Below are 11,378 nucleotides of genomic sequence, written 5' to 3'. Positions count from 1 at the left end.
TAGCTAAAAGCTGAAAGTAAAGTTGGCTGAAAGAGATTCCAAACAAAAGTTTTTTTAAACAATTTGAAGTCCTGAAAACATAAATTAAATTAAAGGTAAACCAAAAGTTGTAGTTGAGGTGTCCTAAACAAGCCCCGCCCCTTTCTGCCTGGATGGAAGGCTGCTGAAGCAGTTAAAGGTTCAGAAACAGAACGTCCGTCACGAGCGCAGATTTGTCATGTGTGCGCAGACAGACAGGTCACGTCTGCGCAGACGGAACACGCCTCGTCACGTCTGCGCAGACAGACAGGTCACGTGTGCGCAGACGGAACACGCCTCGTCACGTCTGCGCAGACAGGTCACGTGTGCGCAGACGGAACACGCCTCGTCACGTCTGCGCAGACAGACTCATTGAGCTGCAGACTCTGAGCACTGAGGTGGAATCTTTCTAAAACGGTGAGTAAACAGAGGAGCCCACAGCAGCAAGGTTTGCATAAACAGTGGGGCACTGGACCCCTTCAGACCGTGGATCTGCTGCCCCCTGGTGGCTGCTTGGACTTATGGGAGTTCTTCACTGTTTGGCTTCAGTTTGATCAAATGTAATAAAAATGGAAACCAGTTAATGAAAACATTGTTTTCCTGCTCAACAGAATCTGACCCACTTCTCTGAGCTTCAGCTTCATGTCAGAAAGGCATATAAATACTAAATATTCTGTCAGATTGGACCTGGACCAGTTTCTGGATGTCAGACAGGACGGAACCGGGCCACAGAAGAACTTTGGTCCAGTTTTCAGAAAAAACAAAAACTGTTTTTATTCCAGATTTCAGCAGAAACTCTGCGAGATTAAAGAGTTCAGGTTGGAGAATTTTTACATTTTTGTGAATAAATAAATAAATTTAAACTGTCAGAGTTCGGACAGAACCAACAAACAACTGAGCAGAACTTCTTCTTTAAACAAAAACAGAAAAAAATTCTCAAGTTTCTGACCGGTTCCGGTCCTGGTTCCGGTCCTCAGTTGGGACAGGAACACTTGCACTCGGAGATGACCGGGTACTGGACCCGGATCCAGCTGCACTTCAGAACCTTCCTCTGCGGACAGAACCACCTGAGGAGGCTCACGTAGCTGGTTCTGTTGGGTCTGCAGAACATCCCCTCCGGAACCGAACAGGACCTCTTGCTGGAGCAGCTCCCCGTCCTCTGGTACCGGGGCCAGAACCGGTGGCCCAGGTCGGTCCAGGCGTACAGAACCGGGCACAGGGTGTGGGTCCAGATCCAGTCCTGCAGCCGCCTCCGCAGCTTCCGGTTCGGTTTCTGCTTCAGGCCGAACCGGACCTCCTGCTCCAGGGCTCAGATCTCTTTGGGCATGGGTCCAGAAAGGTTCGGGTTCGGAGCCAGCTCATCCCGGTCCTCCGGGGGGGTCACGGACATGAAGTCCGGGTTAAAGTGGACCCCCAGCAAGATCCGGAGTTCGGTCTCGTTCAGGTTCTTCTCCTGCGGGTCCAGGAGTGGGTCCGGGTCCTCCTTCAGAACCTCCACGGGCAGAGAGTCGCTCGGTACCGGACGGATCAGGAGGACGTGCTGACCCAGACTCTCCTGGAGCTTGAACCCCAGAGACAGGAGGACCAGAACCGACAGGAGGTCCATCTCCAGGCTCCAGCTTCTACAGTCCGGTCCAGGCAGAACCCGGTCCGGTTCCGACAGAACTCTGCAATAAGAAAAATAAATCCAAGTGGGTCCAGCTCAGACCGGTCCAGAACTTCTTAGAAACTCAGACAGAAAAGAGACCCAACAGGATCTGAGAGGAGGTCCCGGTCCGGAACCCAGGTCCTGGGTTCGGCAGGTCCCACATGTCTGCAGCACAACTGGACCCGCCTCCGACAGAACCCAAATATCCAGCAGGACTGACGTCATCCGAACCGAAAGCCCTCCTCCGGTCCTGGGCCTGATGTATGGCAGGCAGTTTAGCATTTAATGAAATGAGGGTTCTGTCTGAGTGTTTTACAGATTTACACTTCCAGGTGTTCCAGGTGTTCCAGGTGTTCCAGGTGTTTGAACCTGTCCGTCTCCAGACTTTATCGCTGTTTTAAAAACTTTTACAGCCTTTATTTTCTGTTTGACCCCAGACCGCACAGGAAGCACTACAGCTAACTGCTGCTGCCATAATGAATTTAACAGGAACCAACAAAAACCAGCATCTGAAGCCTGCCTTCATTGGCTTACATGCAGGGGGTGGGGCTTAAACTTGTACTGCTCAGGTAGGATCTCCTCTCTTCTTTGAGAGCCTCTTAGCCCTCACCTCCATACCAGGGGCCTTTGGAGCCCGTACTGCAGGACCCGGATTCAGGGACCAGCTTGGTCTCTGTGGATGAAATCTACAGAACAGTGGAGAAATTAGAACTCCACTTTAAGGTTAGAATGGCATTTTTTCAACGTTAGGGTTAGCGGGGGGCCTTACAGCGGGGGGCCGTACATTCTTTTAACATTTATACTTTTCAACATATAAGATCTCTTTGGTTTCTTCAAAAACACGGTTCTCTTTGAAATCTGCTTCAGCAAACTGACTTTTATCTTTTTGTGCTACTTTTAGCTTTAAGCTCGTCTTTAATACTTTTAGCTTCTCATCCTTTTAGCCTTTAGTGTTCACTTTTAAAGTGTGTTTCTGTGGAGTTACCAGCAGTCAGTATCTTACCTGCAGTAGATCTGTTTGAAGAGTCAGACGGGGGTCTTCTCCAGAACTGATCTTCTACCCTGGGTCACGGTGGAGCAGGACTTAGCAGGTCCTGCTGGCGTCTTTGTGTTACTTTTTCCTTCAAGTTTCTGCACACTTTTTTTTATTATTTTACTTTTCCAAGATAAATTTGATGGTTTTCAACATCCAAGAACAATGATGGCATGAAGGTGGCGGGTGATATGCAGCCCATCAAGGAACACGAGGCATTTTGTCATTTCGCTCAGAACGGCTGCCTGGTTCTAGAGCAGTGGTTCCATCTTTAGAAGTTCGAGGCGTGACAAGCAGCAGTTTTTCATACATTGTCAGCAGACCTGTGTTCGGTTGACCCGTCTCTGAAAACTCGAGTCCTTCTCTCTGAAATGGAGTGTTTAAATTCCTCAGATCGTCTCATTATCAACACGGCGGTTTGTGAAGTAAACAACCCAAACAACAAAACAAAAACTGCTTTCCTCGGTTTTATCGGGCCGGCTCACGAACGACACAGACGGCCGTTTGTTCTTCGTCCTGGAGGCCCCGCTGATCCACCATTAAGATTAGACCAGGGAGGTTATCCCAACATCAGAGGCTGTCTGGACCGCACGAGGCCCGCCAAAAACCCAGAGAGCCACTGCTCCACTGCGCTGGCCCGTATCACGACCCGGCTCAGGAGAACCGAAGGGAACAAACTGGAGAACTAACAGCAGAACACGGCTTTGATGCTAAACGTCTGACGCTTTGAACATCAGGTAAAATATTCACCTTTAAAATGATATAAAACTATAAAAGTTCTGTGACCAATCAGAGACGCCCAGAAATCACTTCTTCTTCTTCTTCTTCTTATTCTGGACGTGTTGCTCAAAACACAAAGAACCCAAACAAAATAAAACCATCAGAACTAGAAACAGGACCAGGAGCTGGAAGTTGAAGCCACAAAGAACGAGCTCCCCCTAGAGGTTGGTTCCAGTACTGTTTTTAAGGGTTTTTTTCTGTAAACTGTTAAAAACAACTTTGAAAGAAGCTAAAAAGAAGTTTGTGTTTCAGTTTCAACTTGTTCCAGTTTTTAAAAAAAGATTTATATAAAATTATAGATACTCTGAAAAACCTGAGTGAGAAAAAAATACTTCAAGTTATTTTACAATTTATTTTCAATTAGTTTGTTTAAAGTTTATTTTACTTTTTGTAGTTGTCAGAGAAATCAGAAATAAATAACTTTATTCGAAGAAACGTAACCTCCTGAGATATTTTACTAACAGGATAAAATAAACCAGGTTTTAAAATGACAGAGAAGTTTAGTCTTTTTGTTTTCCGCAGCTCGGTGCAGATGTGACAGATGTTACAGATGTGACGGATGTGAGGTAAAAACCTGTCGGATCAGAGGGACCAGCTTCAGGACCGGTTCTGGTTTCTGCCTGAGGAGCCTCGGTGGCGTTCCTGTGGTTTGGAGCCAAGCTGCTGAACTCTCCGAGGACTCCGGTAAAAGATGCCAGCAGCTGTTCAAAGACACTCACTGTCGTTTAGACTCTTATTTGTTTGCAGACTGAAAATATAGAAGTTCAACATCTGTCCGCACTCAGCCATCAGTACGTTAAAAACAGCTGAAATCAGAAGCTCAGGATCAACATTTATACGAGCTGTTTTAAAATAACTTTCTGAACCAATTTATTGATTAATACAGACGAACTATAGAGGCTCCGCCTTCCTCAGAATTAAAGACAAAATGTCTTTTTTGTTTTTATATATGAGAGCCTCGGTTCACCAACGACTCTAACCACCCTCAGGTTGTACTCTCAGGTACCACCCTCAGGTATCACCCTCAGGTACCACCCTCAGGTATCACTCACAGGTATCACTCTCTGGTTTTACCCTCAGGTATCACCCTCAGGTATCACTCTCAGGTACCACCCTCAGGTATTACTCACAGGTATCACTCTCAGGTACCACTCTCAGGTATCACCCTCAGGTATCACCCTCAGGTACCACTTTCAGGTATCACTCTCAGGTACCACCCTAAGGTACCACTCTCGGGTATCACTCTCAGGTACCACTTTCAGGTATCACTCTCAGGTATCACCCTTAGAAAACTGATAATTAAAGTTATTTAAAAAAATCTGTTAAAAGAACAAAAGAGCTTCAACTTTGACAAGTTTGATCAACATTTTGTTTTTAGTCAAAATGAGAAAAGAGAAAGAATAAAAGAGTCCAGAGACAGCTGCAGTAGAAACATGAAGGAACATTTAGTGCACGTCTGGTTGTAAAGCTAAACCTTTAGACACATTCAAACATCTTCATCCTCCTCATCCTCATCATTAACGACCTGTCCTTAACGAGAGAAGCTGCCTCAGTTAATGCCCTGTTGCATCAAATATTCATTAGCTTTTATTCCATAACTGCAATGTGCAAACATTAGAAACGCAGTTTTAAAATACTGTGCATACACGTGAGGGATCTGTGCACGTCCAAACTCTTCTCCACAACACAAAGGAAACAGTTCCTGGTTTTGGTGCAGGTTGGTAAAAACAGAACAAAAAGCAGCCGACCTCTGAGAACCTCCAGCAACGTATCAGAGCCACTGAAGAACAAGATCCTGAGGACCGGTTTTCATTTGGTTTATAGAGTCAAGATTAAATCAGAACTTCTGTTTCAAGGCTGAAGTTGAGATTAAAGTCAAAATCTGGTTTCCTAAAGAAAAGTAGAAATAAAGTTGTTTAATCGTGATGAGGCTTGTAGGTGTAACGTCTGTTCTCTGGAGCTAAACTCACAACTTCCTTCACTCTTTCACAATAAAACTCAAACTTAGGATTATTTTATTTTCAGGCTCCAGACATAAGTAAATCTTTTTCTGAAATATAAACTCACTACATGATATTTGTCTATTACACAGATGGGTTTTAATTTCTTTTTTTTAATCTCAAAATAACTTTTTTCTCAACATTTTAACTTTAATCTCAAAAGCCAGAAACAAAGTCAGCCTTTCCCTCACGTCTTTTTCTTCTTAGTGACTCGAAAAAACACAGCAGATCGAACAGAAATCAGAGAGAAAAGCTGAACACAGACGGTTCTGAACCCACCTGACGTCATGCTGGAGCCGAGGAGGCAGAACCCGACACGAGACAACAAAGGCTGCGATCTACAACATGCCGACGGAGTTCAGCTCAGACCACAGGATACAAAAATACTTCATGTGTTGAGGTCTGAGGGACTGAGGCAGATCGAAGTCATTCCATAGACAGACGGAGTCAAACATTCAGGTCATGCTGAGACGGGCGTCCTCTCAGTGAGGTTCATGTGCAAAGGTCCTGGAGGAGGAGCAGAGCCCGGCTTATTGTTGCATTGAATGTTTCCTGTAACAGTCGGTGCCATGGCTTCTGAGGCTGGGTGGAGCAGAACCAGAACCTGTGGAGGTCAGAGGGTAACGGCTGCTCTGATTGGTCAGAAAGAACCAGCAGCAGGTGAAACGATGTTCAGGTTTGATGAGATCTAAAGTGTGACGGCGGCTGGACCAATCAGCTCGAGGGAAATCCAAGCATGTGACAGGATGATTTTCAAAATAAAATCTGAAATGTTATTGTTTCTCTAAAACAGTATGTTGTTATTGGGACAGTTCAAACTGTATGTCTGAAGACTGACCCCCCCCCAGGGTAGTCCTTTCGAGCCCCTGTTGTGTTTGGTAACCAGGCTAACTACCACTAGTGATGCATGTCTAATCAGCAACATAAAGTCCCGCCTCCACAGCCTGTCAATCACAGTGTAACACCACACTTAAAATCTGCAGATCTGAACAAGCAGCAGCAAAGTCAGAGCTTCACGAATCAACAAAACATTATCTGAGGGTGTCAAGAAAATGTCTGAAACTTGAACTGAAGCCAGCCGCCAGGGGGGCGGGGCCTGTTATGATTCTGCAGCAACATGTTTACTGACAGTGGACAGCACTGTGTGTGTGTGTGTGTGTGTGTGGGGGGCCATGTATTTGATACATTGTGTGGACGATTTTCTTAACATATCCTACCTTGTGAGGACCAACTCCTCGTGGGGACCAAAGTCTGGTCCCCATGAGGAGAAATGATGTTTTTGGGTTAGGGGTTCGGTTTAGGACTAAGATTTGGTTTAGGGTTAGCTATGTACTGGTAATGGTCAGGGTTAGGGTGGGGGTCAGGGTTAGGCTGTAGTAATGAATGGAAGTCAATGGAAAGTAGTTTACATAAAACGAGTTTGACTGATCCTCTGTGACTTCAAAATAAAGCTACAGTTCAGATATTCTGAAGTGGGGTTCTGTAAGCCCTCTGAACAGGTAGTATCTTACCTGCTGTAGATGAAATGCTGTATTTCTGACAGGACTGATGAGCTAAAGGCTAGTCTGAGCAGGACCAGGATCAAAGTGGATCTGTGCCAACTGAAAACAAGAGATTCAAATCACACAAATCTTTACATCATTGTGAGTTTCACGTTACCTTCCTGTAGGAGGTGCTACAGCTAGCTGCTGCTGCTGCTTGCAGCTGGAAAGAGCCACAGAGTTCAGGACAGAAAACCTGATGTTTACACGTGTCACATGTGAAGCAGGTTGTTTTACCACAAACTTAGAGACTGGCCTTGTTTTAGGACAACAGGAACCCACTTCAGTCTGGGCTGCGTTCAGACTAGCCTTCAGCTCATCACTTCCAGTGTTTCAACATATTTCTTTTAGTTTAAAAATTTCCAGATTTTTCCTGACCCCAATTTCTAGATTTGTGGCCCATTTTAATCTTGAAATCCAGTGTTGTTGAACAGTTTGGATCCTCCTCAGGGGAGCAGGATTCTGGCCGTCCTCCACAGATTTAGTGCTCAGCTGAGGTGAAGATGACAAATGTGACGTTTTTTAGTTTCTTTAACATCCTTCCGTTCTGTCAGATTGAAATCTTTGCTCCTCCTACAACGTGCTGCTGAGGATTTCTGACACCTGTGCGTTGCTCTGCTCATCTGAGTCCACTTCCTGGGCTTTGGCTCCCTCTGGCTCCTCCCCTCCAGACTCTGCCTCTGCTACCACCACAGACACGCTTGGGGTCGAGACCCTGTCTCGCCGCCCCCTCTGGTGGTCCGGGGACAGCTCTCTGCAGGGCTCCACAAAGATCCTGCGGACGTGAGGCCGCGGTTCCCGGTGCCGGGCTTTCCTGTTCTCCAGGACGCAGGAGGCGTGGCTAATGAAGGTGTGGCCCTGTGGGGAGGGTGGGCGCAGGTCAGGGTCCAGCTGCTTGGTGTACACCCCCTCAGATAAGGACCCAGTGAGACTGTCCCCGCTGTGGCCCCGCAGCCAGCGCTGGGGCCCACTGAAGTACTGGCCCCGATGACTCCTGGACAGCAGTTTCCTTTTGGCGGGGGGGTTAGCGAGGGCCCTGAGTGGGGCGGGGCCTTCCTTGGACAGGGAGAGACCCTCCAGAGTCCTGGTGGTGTCAGACAGACCCGGGGACAGGGGGAGGGACAGGGGGAGGTCTTTGTAGTACCTGGGGGACAGGGGGAGGGACGGGGACGTGGGGAGGGTCCTGGAACGAGGCGGAGGGGGAGGCAGGGCAGAGGAGGGGAGGGGGAGGTCCGTAGAGGGGGAGGAGGGGAGGAAAGGTTCCTTCCCCGGGGAGGAGGTGGGGGGGTCTGCAGGTGGGCAGACGCTGTACCTAAGAGGAGACATCAGTAATCAGATTACTCCACACATTACTCCACTACAGCAGTAATCAGATTACTCGATCGTGAGCTCCAAACAGATTGCTGAGTCATCGTTTCTGTCCTTATGGATCCGTCAGAAACTGAGTTTTAGAAAATCTCTACTTTGATATTTTTAAAATTGGTTTCAGGATTTTCACCAAACTCTGTCTGTGTGGCCGAGAGTTTCACGAGAATATCTGGAGTACCGAGACCAGGTCCTTAAACATCCCTGCTTTCATGACTGAAGTTAATACGATCAGATGTTAGCAGTATCACAAAGGAAATGTGTTCCTGTTTATTTCTGCCTTGTTCTGAAGATCGGTAACTACCAGAGTCCCTTTTGTGCTTCATAATTAACCAAAACCAAGCTGTCTGTAAGAAAAACAGGTGAACCCAGACTGACTCACCTGAGCTCGTTGACCTGCAGGACATCAGGGGCGCTGCCGCCCAGTGAGTGCACGGCCTGCTGGGAAAAGTCCGGGGCCGGAGAGTAGAGCAGGTCCAGTTCTCGGGGACTCAGGGCGTCACTGGAGTCGTAATCGCTGTCCGTGGGCAGGAACACCTCGGAGGATCCGTCCTCATCAGATCCCAGCAGAGAGTCTGTCAGATAGAGGTCAGCGTGAAGCTCTGCTTCGGTCTGATGATCAGAAACTTTCAGGTCTTACGCACCACTGATGGCTTTCCTCCGGCGCAGCTCCGGAGACGGAGACGGAGTGGGCAGGTAGTCCATGTTGGAGGAGGTAGAGTCGGTCTTCTGCTGACCCGAGTCGCTCTCCGGAGCGTTGGCGTCCACCAGGCAGGTGATGGGCACGCCGCCGCGGGGCTGTTTGTAGCGGGCGTACTGCAGGGCATCCGTGATCCAACGGAGATCCCGCCGCATCTCGTCCAGCTGCTGCAGAGACACGAGGAGCCGGATCCCGTGGACCACATGTTCACAACATGTTTAACTTCTTTCAGTAACAAGTAAAAAACAAAAAAACATCCGATCCAAAACCTTCAGTCTTCAGTTCTTTTGTTATAAGACTTCAGAGAAAGAGAAACCTCAGAGCTGTGGTCCAAAAACCAACAGTACCTCGTTCTTTTAAAAGTTCTGCTGTTTTCACGTTTGGACTCTCAGAACTGAACAGATGAGGTGGAATAAAAACGGACCCTCCTGCAGCCTGGTACCGGTCCGTTTGTCAGGATTCCTGCTCTTATCTGGAGCTTTACATCAGCTGACGAATCGCTCTCATCTATCCAGAGCTTTAGCTTTGGACAAAAGGCCGACGCAGTACGTTTTTATGCTGTAATTAATATGCTGTGAGGAGAAACTGCCATCAGTTGTCACTCGGCTCCATGTGCTGCCATCAGGAAGATTTTCCAGACTGCGGTCAGAGCTTTAAAATAACCAGACAGATGGTCTGACACACTCTGCCATCGATGAGCGCCTCGTGGTTTCACCGTCAGCCTCCATCAACGGCTCCTCGCTGACAATCTGCAGACGGCTTCAACTTCCAAACAGTTTAACTGCTGAAATTTACACTTTACTGCTTCGAGAACAACAAACATTTCATTCTGTTTTTATTCAGCTTTGTCTAACGAGGAACATCAGCCCGCCTCTCACCTCAGAGATGTCTGAAGCTTTTATTCTGAAGTAAAAAGTTTAAACAGATGTCTGATCTGGTTTTTCTCCACATCTTTTAGAAAACCTCTCTGAGGATGGTTTGTGTGAAACTCCAGGTCCAACCAAACGAGCCGGTCGAAAACTCGTCTTTCTCACCTGGATGTAGTCCTGGATGAGCTGGTGTCGATGCTTGGCCGTGGTCACCTCGCTGTCGGTGATGGCCTCCCGCAGTGCCTGCTGGGTAATGAGGGCGTCCAGGTCCAGGACAGAGGACAGGCGGCAGTACAGACTGATGAACTTCTCCTTGTAGGTGCAGAAATGAACTGAGGAGAGAGAACGAGATGAAGATCGGACTGAAAACAAGGATTTAGGTCAACAGAAAGATTCTGGGTCAACGAGACCTAAAAGAGAAACACATCAGGCTGAAATCAGAGAAAAATAAAACTCTGTTTTATCTTCATGTTTGAGATCTCAGGAACATTTTGATGGATCTGCGATCCATGAGGTTAAGTTTATAGATTCAAACTCAGAAGATAAAACTTTACAATAAATTCAAATATTTTCTGTTTCATTAGAAAAATGTCGATCCTCCAATCGTTCAGTTGTCCGTGAGTTTTAATCCACATCATGGTGAGATTTATTAAAATGACTAATGTTTTATTTTTAATAAGATCTGGAACAGAACCGTTTCTCTCCTGAAGCTGCAGCTTCTCCCTGGTTTGTTCTGAAACTCAGCAGAAGTTCAGTACAGACGCTTCGAGGCCGAGCTGCAGAGACACAGTTTCAGGAAACCGTACCGAGCTCGAACATCTGCAGCGGGAGGTGCAGGAACCCTGACAGGGGGCTGTAGGGGTTGGACTGTCCGGGGGCGGAGCAAACATCATCAGCAGGCGGCAGCAGCAGCAGGAAGGAGACACCGTGACCGAGCTCCACCACTTCCTGACTGTAGAGACGGAAGTGACGAGCCTGAAGACACACACACAGAAACTTGTTTACCTGGTGCAGGTGTGTTTACCTGTTCCAGGTGTGTGTTTACCTGGTCCAGGTGTGTGCTTACCTGGTGCAGAGGGATGTTGATGTGCTTCAGCAGGGACTTGATGGCCGTCTGCAGCTCATAGTACAATAAAGGGGCGTGGCTTTCCGCCCGAGGCTCCGCCCCCTCACTGTCCTCTTCACTACGGTCCTTGTTTCCTGCCGCTGCCAGCGTTTGGATCCAATCCCACTCCTCCCTGATAGAACACACACAGGTCACCTTGTGGCAGGTGCATTGATCTCATGTTGAGGATCACAGAAGACATCAGCCAACTGGGTCGGACCTGAAGAACCAATCAGCTCTGATCTACACCAGAACCTTCAGGCCAGAACTTTCCCTATATTTGTTTTTTTTTCTTTGTTCTTCTGGTTTTTCACTTTCT

The 11,378-nt window shown here is 47.5% G+C and overlaps 1 protein-coding gene and 1 pseudogene across 1 annotated transcript in view; both read right to left on the bottom strand.

Annotated features, from left to right (window-relative positions):
• Positions 1-718: 718 nt before the first annotated feature.
• LOC108249258 lies at positions 719-3,890 on the bottom strand (annotated as a pseudogene).
• Positions 3,891-4,191: 301 nt separating this feature from the next.
• ankfn1 (ankyrin repeat and fibronectin type III domain containing 1) overlaps positions 4,192-11,378 on the bottom strand; it is a 22,367-nt gene continuing 15,180 nt past the window's right edge. The window contains exons 9-14 of the mRNA XM_037980944.1: positions 11,021-11,192; positions 10,761-10,929; positions 10,120-10,286; positions 9,030-9,252; positions 8,768-8,960; positions 4,192-8,332 (exon numbers count right to left, since the gene is read on the bottom strand). Of these exons, the coding sequence (XP_037836872.1) occupies positions 7,594-8,332; positions 8,768-8,960; positions 9,030-9,252; positions 10,120-10,286; positions 10,761-10,929; positions 11,021-11,192 (1,663 nt within the window). The 3' untranslated portion in view covers positions 4,192-7,593. The remainder of the gene's footprint in view (positions 8,333-8,767; positions 8,961-9,029; positions 9,253-10,119; positions 10,287-10,760; positions 10,930-11,020; positions 11,193-11,378) is intronic.

Source organism: Kryptolebias marmoratus, linkage group LG17, assembly GCF_001649575.2.
Source record: "Kryptolebias marmoratus isolate JLee-2015 linkage group LG17, ASM164957v2, whole genome shotgun sequence".
In the NCBI taxonomy this organism is placed as follows: domain Eukaryota; kingdom Metazoa; phylum Chordata; class Actinopteri; order Cyprinodontiformes; family Rivulidae; genus Kryptolebias; species Kryptolebias marmoratus.
This window is presented reverse-complemented; position numbering and strand designations above follow the sequence as displayed.